The 11,737-nt window shown below is 37.9% G+C and overlaps 2 protein-coding genes across 4 annotated transcripts; both read left to right on the top strand.

Moving 5' to 3' along the window:
- The first annotated feature begins 817 nt into the window (after positions 1-817).
- Positions 818-3,136, top strand: LOC113755873 (metacaspase-9-like). 3 transcript variants are annotated; one of them, XR_003465777.1, is made up of 3 exons: positions 818-1,223; positions 1,765-2,468; positions 2,730-3,136. XR_003465777.1 is itself a non-coding variant. In XM_027299739.1 (2 exons), the coding sequence occupies exons 1-2, from the start codon at positions 884-886 to the stop codon at positions 2,346-2,348; spliced, it is 924 nt and encodes a 307-aa protein (XP_027155540.1). In that variant the 5' UTR covers positions 818-883; the 3' UTR covers positions 2,349-2,569. The 3 variants fall into 3 exon arrangements, 1 of the variants encoding a protein (XP_027155540.1); XR_003465776.1 differs by having other exon boundaries at positions 2,689-3,136; XM_027299739.1 differs by lacking the exon at positions 2,730-3,136 and having other exon boundaries at positions 1,765-2,569.
- A 3,022-nt stretch (positions 3,137-6,158) lies between these two features.
- Positions 6,159-9,263, top strand: LOC113755872 (putative late blight resistance protein homolog R1A-10). The gene has a single exon (XM_027299738.1). It carries the CDS (start codon positions 6,159-6,161, stop codon positions 9,261-9,263), a length of 3,105 nt encoding a protein of 1,034 aa, XP_027155539.1.
- The last annotated feature ends 2,474 nt before the right edge of the window (positions 9,264-11,737 follow it).

The following is an 11,737-nucleotide window of genomic DNA, read 5'->3' as shown; positions in this document are numbered from 1 at the left end:
CCATCTATTATATTATAGTTCTTTTCTATCCATGCTTGCAACATGTACTCAAAAAGCCTATAATTTTGCAGTAAATACTAAGGACTTCTGTATATGGCTATAGGTATACAAAATAGTCCTATCTAGCTTATCGAGCACTTGTAGTCCAGTCCCCATTCGAGCATCATCAGTTCCAAATTTTCCTTTGTTCTTGGAGCACTCTCCCAAGATACACAAGAAACTGTGAGGCGAATTAATGAAATTGGCAATTTCTACTAGAGAGTACAATTGACATGGTCATGACCCAGAGGTTAACGGTGCAATTCAATCATGCATGAAAATGAGACAATTTTTAGTTGTCATTAAAATTTAACTTACAATTCTTTTTAAATTCTCCCCTTTCTCAAGTTGGCTTTTAAATTTTCAATAGGATAAAAGCAATAGTTTTATTTCTTCATGGGTATATCTGAAGAAATGAGACTTAGGAAAACAAAGGGGAGAAAGAGTTATAAAAAGTTTGAAAGGTGCAAATGTGAGGCAAATTTGAAAAAATTGAAGATTTATAACTGGCCAATTAAGTGTAGAGTAAACGGCGAAAAGAGTCACGTATACTTTGATCAGCGACAAACTATCTACTTTGTCCTTGTAAAAAAAGAAAAAAAGAAAGAGCACTTGCAGAAATGGGAACCATAAGTGGCCTACCAAGCCTGATAAAATTGATCAAAAGCAACCGTAGACTACGGAATTGGATTCCAAATTTGGAATGGCACTTTGTTGAAAGACATCCATACATACCCACAAGTGATGAGTCTCCTAATGCATCCCTCATTCACCTTGAATCATTTCAACTTCATATTTCCTTGACAGTCGTATATAGTTTCTTTGTACTCAAAACTTTCGAGGGATGGGTAGATACGCTTTATTAGTTGGTTGCTGCTATTTGGGGGATCGGGATGAACTACGAGGCTGCTACAATGATGTGTTTGCAATGAAACACCTGCTGATAAATAGTTTCGGTTTTCATCGTGCTAATGTGGAAGTTCTCACTGATAAGCGTAGCTCCCCTTTGCTGCCCACAGGTGAGGTTATAAGAACTGAGCTTTATGAGATGATTGAGCAGGCGGAGCCCGGCGATGTTTTGTTGTTCTATTTTAGCGGCCATGGAATATATGAGGATTTCAGGGGAAGCCGCGGCTGCAACAGACAGGAAGCAATTGTCCCCTGTGACCGGAACCTCATTTTCAGTGAGTTTAATTACAGTATCAGTAGTAATTGCCACCATGCCAAAGCCCAAATTTAAGCTATATGTGTTTGGATGGCCTATTTTGACAAAAATCCTTCTCAAATCATTCCAAAAAAAAAAAAAGCAAAAAAATGTGAAATTACGTAACATGTCCAAGGAAACCCTCACAAAAACACCCCTTCCGTTCTCTTCGTTCCCCCTTCTTCAATCCCCTCCGCGCCGATCTTAGCAAGATAATGGCCGGTGACGGAAGGGCGGAGAAATTATGCAACTACCAAATATTGAAAACATTCGTGAAATTCTTCTAAAACAAACACCACTTTAGGCGTTTTATTCATACACACATCTATTGTTCAAGTTTAGTATATACATCCTTGAAAACACACACATCCAAATGGACCTTAGCTAAAGTTCATATCAAATTACACAGTTATCCTGTTCACCTTCTCACCATTCCTAAACATTAGTAGTTCAAAACACATCTGGATGTGCACTCTATACTCTATACTAACAAACTCCTACATTAATTACTTCGTCAACAGGTGCAGACTTTCGAGATATGGTAAATGACATGCCATATGGTGCTGATTTCGTTATGATAGCAGACTCCTGCCACAGTGGGGGGCTAATAGGTCAGACCAAGGAGCAAGTTGGACCTGGATTTCGTCCAGATGTTTGCCATGCCTCAAGGTCCTACAATTACGGTAACATTGGCGGCGGTCGCAGAGCCAAAAGGATGCCCATCGAATCGGTTTTGCGGCATTTGAGACCTTTGAGTTACGTAGACAGTTCAGATATTGGAACACTCTTGAGAGACATTTACGGAAATCAAGCCAGCATCCTGTTCCGACGGCATGTTGATCCCGATGCCAGGGTTGATCGTGGCATTCTTATCAGTGGATGCCAGTCCAACGAAACCGCAGTCGACGATGATGGGAAACATCGTCGCCCTTATGGTCTGTTTACTGCTGAACTTTGCTCTACATTGCGGAACCTGCGCGGTCCCATGATGAGCAACGCAGAGCTCGTGGAGACTATTAGATATAAATTAAGAAACGAGCATCAGCATCCATGTCTCTACTGCTCTGACAGGCGTGCCGATGCACCTTTCCTGCGGGTACGCTGAATCAATCGACAGTATGTATGACTGGGATCCTACGTACCACTACATGAAATTAGCTGACCAAATAAAGCGGTTAGCTGTTTTCTTTAGATGGTTTTTGAAGCATTTTAGCAATTTCATACGGTAAGTTCGTGAGTGTATTCCTGTCTTTTGGTTTTTTCTAGTTCAGCTTCTTCCACCTGGTTCTGTTTTGTGGTTGGCAATAAATTTGTTATAGTAAACCGCCTGGAATGATAGGTTGCGATTTTATCATTTATTTTATTATTAATTATCCCTATTATCTGACCCGATGTGAATTAATTGCTGGATTCTACTCACTTTTAGTATTTTGCATTTATTTCAGGGAGTAGAACGAAAATATAATAACAGGTGCTAATTTGGCAGGAAAAGAGTTCAGATGATAGAGCTTGTCCTAGGGGCATTTTTGAAACAACAAAACGTGAGCCCTTGTTGGGCAAATTGGACCGAAGTCTTCATTTTTCCGCACAGCAGCCGTCGCAAGGAACACTACTTTATATAGGAAAATTGCGCAGGGAAAGGGGAGCTCCTTCTTCTCCCTCTCGGGAGAGAGCCGCCGCACAAGGGAACTACTTGGAAGCTTTAGTTTTTGACTTTTCTTTGGTTGGCTTTTGGCTTAACCTCAATTCTCGTATGTATGTCAGAGGCCATAAGAAAGCAAAGAAATCATTCTCTGTAGCAAGTTTTCTTTTTGACTTTAGTCTTTCGTCCTTTGTGGCTCTCTTGTCGCATATGCCTGGAACAATTAGGACAATGGCCACTGCTTTCTTTACATTTTTGCGTGGGTTTTTCGTACCAAGTATGAATTAATCTCCTCCCTCTAGTCAAGGAACAACAGAGATTTTGATTCGTCTAAAACTTGTGAGATCGATTTAATTTTATCTTTTCCTTTTATTCATTGGTATTCGCATATTTCTTGCTTGCTATGGTTATGATTATTTAATTAATTGATTGTCTTGGATCCGGATAATTAGTTAATTTGATAATCTATTATCAATTGGGACATTAAATTCGTAATTGTTTAATTGTTTCAAAATAGTGATAACTGGTATGATTAGGTTTGTGTCAGGGGAATACGCGGGCTAATCTAAAATAACCCTGGTAGTATGTTATTTGGTTAGAATAGGGCTCCTCTAATACGTAAGGCAATTGGGGAATTAAATTCTACGGGCGTACCTAGGATTATTTCTCAATTAGAGTAGTGATTAACGGGCGTACCTTGATCACCGACACAGTAAGGAGGGATTGACTGCCATCGCTTGTTTGGTAGTTATAACTTATTTATTGATAAATAATTGGAATTGCCTTTGCTTCAATGATCAATTAGGTGCACCATTGCTGAAGTTATTCCTTGGCTAGATCCTTTGATTTTAGTAAATTGTTATTGAATTTCTAGTTGGCTATTTTATTCTTATTATTTTACTTTTAGTTGGATTGTTTAAATTGTCACCCCTGAGATAAAAACACCCCCCTTTGTCACTGTGAATTTAAAAAGAAACAATTACTCCCAATCCCTGTGGATTCGACCCTACTCACCGCTATCTACAGAAATTACTTTTAGTTTGAGCAGGTATTTATTATTGCACAGGCTTCGACAACCTGTCATGGAACCTTTTAGTTGATGGGCACATTTTGCGTTTGCCGAAAGATTTTTACTAAGTGCTACATTAGATACATGTACACTGTGTGCTGTAAAATTGAATTCCAGCAAATGCCAAATTTATCTATTTTACCACCCAACAAGGATGCACATTCTAACATTTAAAATGCAGGCCCTTTTTTTTTTTTTTTTTTTTTAATTTTTGGGTAGGGTGGGATTAAAGAGTTTGGAATTTGAACCCAGAACTTCTAATTGCTCTAGTCTTAACCATAGCCACACAAGATTAGATATGAATGTGCCATGCACACTTACTTTACACTTAGCCGTACCACCGTACTACTAAGCACAGCAAGACCGACCAAGGGTTTCACATAGAAAATCATACAGCAATTTTAATTTGTAAACGCATTTTCTAACTGGATTAAATGTTAACATCCTAGAAGATTACATTAATAATAAAATGCGGGTCCATCTTATTCAAACTTGGTATCACAATTTAACTAAAGAAATCATCGCAAAACCGACTATGAAGTCTACAAGGTGTTTTTGTATTTCGATTCCCACATCAACTTCAATCTGTAAATGCCATCTCCCATCGCATTGCTTTGCACCCCAAATCCTTGTTAAGAACTACATTTCTTGAAACCTCTTTGTTCTGTAAGAACTTTTGTATGTACCCAAACACCAAACTAAGGCAACATGGCTCCTATCACTTATGATTATGAGGCCTCTTCCTCAATCCCTCCTGCAAGGTTGTTTAAGACCTTTGCCCTTGATCACAACCTCATTCCCAAGGTCTTGCCACAGGCCATTGAGAGTGACAAAATTGTTCAAGGAGATGGAGGAGTGGGAACCATTAGGTTGATCTATTTTGGCCAAGGTTAGTTCTAAACACAGACATAATCCTTTTCATAATTTTCCAAATTAGGGAGAATTATAATTTTGATCCTCAATTTATCATTCATGTGCACATTTGATCCCTAATCTATTTCTGAAAGTAAACACAGTCCTCAATCTATTCAATTTTGTGCAAAAGTGGGCAATTGGTAGATTTTGTCCAATTTCTAATGGAAATGATGGCACATATAGTCATGTGCCACAACTTAAAATTAGAAAATTTTACCTTTATCCTAATGAAAATTTAAGAAATTACCATGGAAAGAGAGAGAATCTGGAAAAAAAATATTTCAACTCTTTTTTGGCATAAAACACATCATAGTTTTATTAATTAATGAAATCTGCACTAATTGTAAAAATTACATGATACAAAATAGATACAACAAATCTAAAAGATTAGATAATACACTACCGTTTCAAGAATATCTATGCATGTTTACCAAATCTGCTAATTAATTTTTTTCAAATTTCGACAATATGATAATATTTGACAAAATAAACCTAAAAAATTTCAAATTTGAAACGAAATCTGAAAAAAAATGAAAACAAAGATCTAATAAAAGAAATAGAAAAATAAGAAAATTTTCTCTAAAATACTTAAAACTAATTTTAGTGACAACTCAAAATTGTCTTGCGTGCATTTGTTATTGACTTGCAATTACCAAAGTGTTTGCCCCATAATCTCTAGCTTTGGACTATGCCATTGTAATAAACAATGGGGACAAGAATGCCATTTCGTTCGGATTTTTGTTTACATACTTCTTGATAAGTCGTTATCATGTGTTTGTGCTTTCTACACAACGCAATTTGCATCTAATAAAATGCTTAGTTAATTAAGCATCTTTACCGGGCCTACCAATTAATACTTGAATAGTTTACCCAAAGCTATCATGACTCACGAACTTGGATTTATGCACATGGAAGCATCTTAAAATATTCAGCACTGGAGTTAATGATAATTTATTTTTTCATCGTATTTGACCATTTTGAGTGATAATCATAGACAGTCTTTCTGGGTGAACAGCATATCGGTTCCTGAGAGAGCAAAATACCAAGCCCGAAGAAACTCCAGTTCTAGCTTCAAAGTCTGATTAAGGCTCTAGCTCTGGCCTGGTGTAATTTTGCAAACAGGTAATCTAGCACCATCAATTTTGTCTTAATTTTCTGGCAATTTTTAGATGTTTCATTTCCTATTCGTCGCTAATTTGACTATCTTTGTCATTTTTGGGCTCTTTGGAATCGAACAACTATCAGTTACCCTTTAGCTGACGTGGTTACGCAGAGAGATTTAGAGGGAGATGGCTCAGGCTGCAATTGTTTCTCTGGTGCACCAGTTGGAGTGCCTGATGAAATTCCCTTTATTGATTCTCGAGATCAAGAAGATGCAGGTCAAAGCCTTCTCTGAGAAAGTCTCTGAACTTTTAAACGTTTTAGAAGGAACTCCAGTTCTAGTGAGATCTCGTGTGGAGCAATTACGATTCGAGAGTGAACCTCTTGGACGGTCAATTGGAGATTTTCTTGTTGCAGTTAAGTCTGATGCAGTGGTGTCAGACGTCATGGAGATCATGCAAAGATTACTCCAAACTCACGGAATGTCAGAGAATATGCAGAAAATACTTGATGAAGTGCCTACCATTTTGATGCAAATTGATTTCATTGACAAAGAATCATACAGATTCCGTTCCAACAGAGATCTTCAGAGCACCAGGGAAAACCCAAGACTATGTTATTTTCTTGATGTAGTTAGAGAAATGGATGGTCCCAGTCATGATCTGAGAGCAGCAGTAGTCTTTTTCAATGATGTGGGCATCCAGCAGATGGTTCTGTACAAAGATCTTCAGTTCTTGCTCACTGCATTTGAGGATTCTTCTGTCAAATGGCGTGGCCGTAATGAAGTGGAGAAAGATGTCAAAAATATTGTCAACAGAGCAGCAGGTTTTGTAAAAGAATGGATGAAAGACAATTCTATCCTGTCAGAGATGAGCTGTTTAATAGATACACTAATTCACAAGTGCACCGAAAAATCTCTGGATAGGAAAATTAATCTTGAAGCAGCAGTTAAAAGTGGCTTTGATGGCGAGAGAGGCATTCACCAATACTTTTCACATATATCTGGAGAGGTTCAATCCATTAGGAGAAAGATCAGACAGATTAGAGGGATAAAGGGTATTACACGAGGTTTAAAAACCTTGCAGCTGCAGAGTAGTCTTCCCCTCAAAGGACATTCATTATCTGATTCAAATCTGAGGAATATTGTAGTTGGTTTTGATGCTGTTTTGAAGAAAATTATGGATAGGCTAGCAGAACCCTTGCTGGGAAGAGAAGTTCTAGCAATTGTGGGGATGGGTGGTATTGGTAAAACTACTCTAGCTAGACAAATGTTCGATCACCCTGATACTGATTTTCAATTTCATTGTCGGGCATGGGTTAGCGTATCTCAAGTATACCAATTGAGAAATTTGTTGCTTGATCTTTTGCGCTCTGTTACCAAGCCCTCTGATAATGATCATGAAAAGACTAATGAAGATCTAGCTCAAGACTTGTATCAATCTCTAAAAGGTAGGAAGTACCTGGTTGTTATGGATGATGTATGGAGTAATGAGGCCTGGGATTGTATCCAGATGTGTCTTCCAGATGACAATAATGGTAGTCGAGTAGTTGTGACCAGCCGGTTCATGGAATTAGCAACCTATGTGAGTCCAAAGAGTCATCCTCATTGTATGAGTCTTTTGGATACAAAGCAAAGCTGGGAACTGCTGGAAAAGCTTGTTTTTGGACTTGAAGGTTGCCCTCTTGAATTGGTGGACTTGGGAAAGCAAATAGCAAGAAAATGCCATGGATTACCCCTTGCAATTGTTGTTATAGCTGGCACTCTGTCTAGAACTGTGATGACATCTGACTGCTGGAAGGATGTTGCAGCTAGTGTAAGTTCCGTTGTATTCACCAATCCCGAACAATGTTTAGATATACTTGCTCTGAGTTACAACTACTTACCCCAACAACTTAAAGCTTGCTTTCTATACATGGGAGCCTTTCCTGAAGATTATGAGATTAAAGTTCGGAAGTTAATTCGTTTATGGATTGCTGAGGGCTTCTTGGAAGAAAGTTCTTCAAGTAATCTTGAAGATGTGGCAGAGGCCTACTTGGAAGATCTTATTGGTAGGAGTTTAGTTTTGGTTGGAAAAAGGAATGTAGTTGGCAAAATCAAAACTTGTCGACTACATGACCTCTTGCGGGAATTATGTCTGAGGGAAGCTCAAAAAGAGAACATCATGACTGTAATAAAACAAGAGGACCAAAGTTTCCCTGCAAAAGACAATCAGCGTCATCTCATTTTGCACTTGAACTCTGATGCTGATGTCCACTTAGCACCTCCATATCGAAGTCTTAAATCTTTTTTGTGCTTTGCTTTGGGTTCAGGTTTTGTTCCAGATATCTTTTTCTCTTATTTGACATTCGAATCCCTCAGAGTATTGGACATGTTTTTCTTGCAGTTTGATTCTTTCCCTGCTCAAATAGTTAACTTAGAATATTTGACGTACCTTGCACTGAACGTTACCTATAAGCTTCCCACAGCACTTTGGAGACTCAAGAATCTCCAAACCTTAGTCATCAATGGTCCATGGCCAATAAGGGACGACGGGGATCTCCCCACTCTGATAGTGAGATATTGGAGTATGCCAAACTTGAGGCATCTCCATACAACTATGGTTGCTTTTCTAAGCTATCTCACTGATGCTGCAAGCAATATTTACCGCAAGCCGTTGCCTTCGGGATACCTAAAAACATTATCCACAGTACAGTTTCTCTGTTGCAGGAGGGATGCGTTTGCCAAGATGCCCAATCTTGCAGAACTAGGATTGTGTGAAACCAAAGAAGACTACTACAGGGATCGATCATGTGAGTGTCTGAAGGATCTGGCCTACTTGCATCAGCTTGAAGCACTCAACTGTTCCTTTTACAGAGAAATCAGAGAGGCCAGGACTATAAGTTGGGATGCTTTCCCATCTAATCTCAGGAAATTGACTTTAAGCGCGAGCAATCTGCCATGGGAGGATATGACCAATGTTGCCAAGTTACCCAACCTTGAGGTGCTCAAGCTGAAAAACTATGCCTTCCGAGGATCAACATGGAAACTAACTGATGAAGTATTTCGCTGTCTGAAGCAATTACTAATTGAAAAAACTGATATTGTGCAATGGGAAGCAGAAGATGATCACTTTCCCTGCCTTCAGTTCCTAATCCTGAGGTCCTGTGAGTTTCTTGCTGAGCTCCCCTATGTTCTTGGAGAAATCCCAACTTTGGAGCGAATTGAGTTGCATTACTGTAATGAATCTGCTGAGCTTTCTGCAAAAGAATTTAAAGATCTGATTGAAGACCTTGCTGTCATTATCAGAAATTGATCAATTTGCAAGAAAGTATTTCAAAAAATTCTCGACTTTTGATCTTTACTTTTCACATAGGGCCCTGCTTAAATGCTCAGTAGGATTGCAAGTACTTTACCATTTCAGTGTAGTGGAACTACTTTATGTAATGCCCATCTTCGTGATGGTACTTAACATTGCCATGTGCAATTCTTGATATCTAAAACTTTCGGTTTTCGTTTTTTTGGGTGCAGAGATCTCCGTTGTCTAACTACATAATTTGTTAATTCTTTTGCCAATTCATATCTGGATAACTGCATCTGCTCTGAAGTGCTTGCTGGACATGGATAAGTTTCATCTTAAAGTTCAATTACAGATTTCCGTATCAACTCTTATGAAACCTATTTCACTATAGAATAACACTTCATACATACTAACCCTAACACTTATGGCCTTGAGGAATCCAGCTTTCGATAGCCTGCTGTCATCCAATTAATTAGCCCGTTATGCAATCACATGATTAAGGGTAATGATGGCACTGTGAATAGCACTGAAAACCGTCTTTACATTTATATTGACAACAGTGTATCGAACAAATATAATTCATTGTGATAAGTCAAGTGGATCTAAAGTTAAAACTTACTAGACATGCATGTGGGTTCTTTTTTCCCTTTAAGCACAAGATTGGAATGGAAATCCGCAAAATACAACTGAATTATGCATGAACAATTGATCAACATTACTAGTTGGTGCGTTAGTGTTAATGCGCAAATTAGGCAGTTTATTTGTTAATATTTTCCCCTTTATTTTGACCAAATGTTGTGATAATTTGCTAGATTCTACTTATATTTGAATTTTTGTGTGATTTCTAGGAACTTCAAGTCAATTGAGGCAGAAAAGGAGAAATTGAAGCCTAATTGAGGAAATTCCATTAAGAAAATCTTGATACAAGTTTCTTAGTTGATACTTGAAAACCGCTACATCAGGGATGATGGGGTGTTGATGATTGTTACTGCATCAAGTTAGCAAGCGTTTTGGGCTTTTGCTTTTGGTTAGTTTACAGCAAAGAACAGTACAACTGATGCAGTAGAAAGCCCGCATCCCATTGAGCTTCAATTGCACACGAGGCCCATTTTTGGAAAGAAAAGAAAGAAACGCTAAAGAAGCCCTAGGGGGACGCTAGGTAAAACAAGACCTCTGGTTCAACTGAAGAGATTAGAAAAAAGAAAAAGAAGAAAACGGCAGGGGAGAAAACTTTGAAAATTAACGCAGGCCATTCTGTTCCGTTCCGTTTTTCCTTCCTTTTCCCAATTTATTTTCCTTTTTCAATTAAGAACTCGAGTAGTACTTTTGGTTGCAATTCAACTATGAGGAGTGGCTAATTTCTTCATCTAGTCAGAGGTTAAATCGAAGCTTTGGTTCAACAAAACTGTGAGATCGAATTGATTTGCCTACGTCTTTAATTTGCAAGTATTTATATATTTCCTGTTCACTTATGCATATGATTATTTCTTGCAATTAAATACTTGATCACTGTTTAATTGTGTGAGTAATTAACAGCCATCTAAGAGTGCTCAATCCGTAATTGTTGGGTAATTTTAGTGCATGTGGCAAGTGACATGATTCAATTGTAGTAGAAACTTTTGAATTGTTGTTGCGGAAATATATGATATAGCCTAAATAAACCGAGCGTGTGTGTTTGTTGGTTATAATTGGTGGCCAGTCTAATAATTAATGCTGTCAATAGGTTAAATCCTAAGAGCGTGTTTAGGACTGCTTAATTGGCTAGGGCAATAACCACAGAGCTTGTTGTGGTTATCGAATCAGGAAGGTTAGGCAGGTTGTCAGAGCTTGTTGACAACCATAACCAGTTTATTTGTAAATGAAAGATTTTATCTCTGCATCTGTGATCAATGATTCGAACCATTAGTGGAGATTATACCTTTGACTAGAGATTTTCCTTCCGTTAATTTACTTTCTATTTATTGTTATTTATTTTATCTGCGATTGTCTTATTTTTAATTTGAGCAATTAAATTAGGTAGTTTCATATCAATCCCCCCATTTTTATTTAATGTTACATTCATTCAAAATAAATTCCCAAGTCCCTGTGGATTCGACCCTGCTCACTGTTATATTCGAATTTTATCTTTCACGTAATTAAGATACTTTGGTATATCGGATCAAGCAAACTCTGGCACCAGGGTGAAGCTAGTAACCCATTGCACAGCCTAAGTCCCTGCTCCAGTACCATAGTGGACTTAATTCGTGACTTAAGAGTAGGAATTTTATTTTTGCAGGTTTGACACCCACCAAATTTTGGCGCCGTTGCCGGGGACTTGGTGTCAAAATAAATTTATTTTCTTTGAATTTTATTTTCTTTGTTTATTTTTTATTTTTATTTTTATTTTTATTGTTACTGGTTTATGCCTAGATCTTCTCGTACAGGTGAACTGCAATATAATCCTGAGATAGAGAAGACTGCTCGTGCATTGAGAAAAGCAACAAGAGAAC

Source organism: Coffea eugenioides, unplaced genomic scaffold, assembly GCF_003713205.1.
Source record: "Coffea eugenioides isolate CCC68of unplaced genomic scaffold, Ceug_1.0 ScVebR1_1802;HRSCAF=2724, whole genome shotgun sequence".
In the NCBI taxonomy this organism is placed as follows: Eukaryota; Viridiplantae; Streptophyta; class Magnoliopsida; order Gentianales; family Rubiaceae; genus Coffea; species Coffea eugenioides.
Note: the sequence above shows the minus strand (reverse complement) of the source record. Positions and strands in the feature narration are given on the sequence as shown.

What these genes read in the sequence shown, in the direction of transcription:
- LOC113755873 (XM_027299739.1), top strand. Translation starts at nt 884, where the DNA reads ATGGGTAGATACGCTTTATTAGTTGGTTGCTGCTATTTGGGGGATCGG. An exon ending in TGACCGGAACCTCATTTTCA is followed by an intron (nt 1,224 to 1,764) that starts GTGAGTTTAATT and finishes CTTCGTCAACAG; the next exon opens with GTGCAGACTTTCGAGATATG.
- LOC113755872 (XM_027299738.1), top strand. Translation starts at nt 6,159, where the DNA reads ATGGCTCAGGCTGCAATTGTTTCTCTGGTGCACCAGTTGGAGTGCCTG.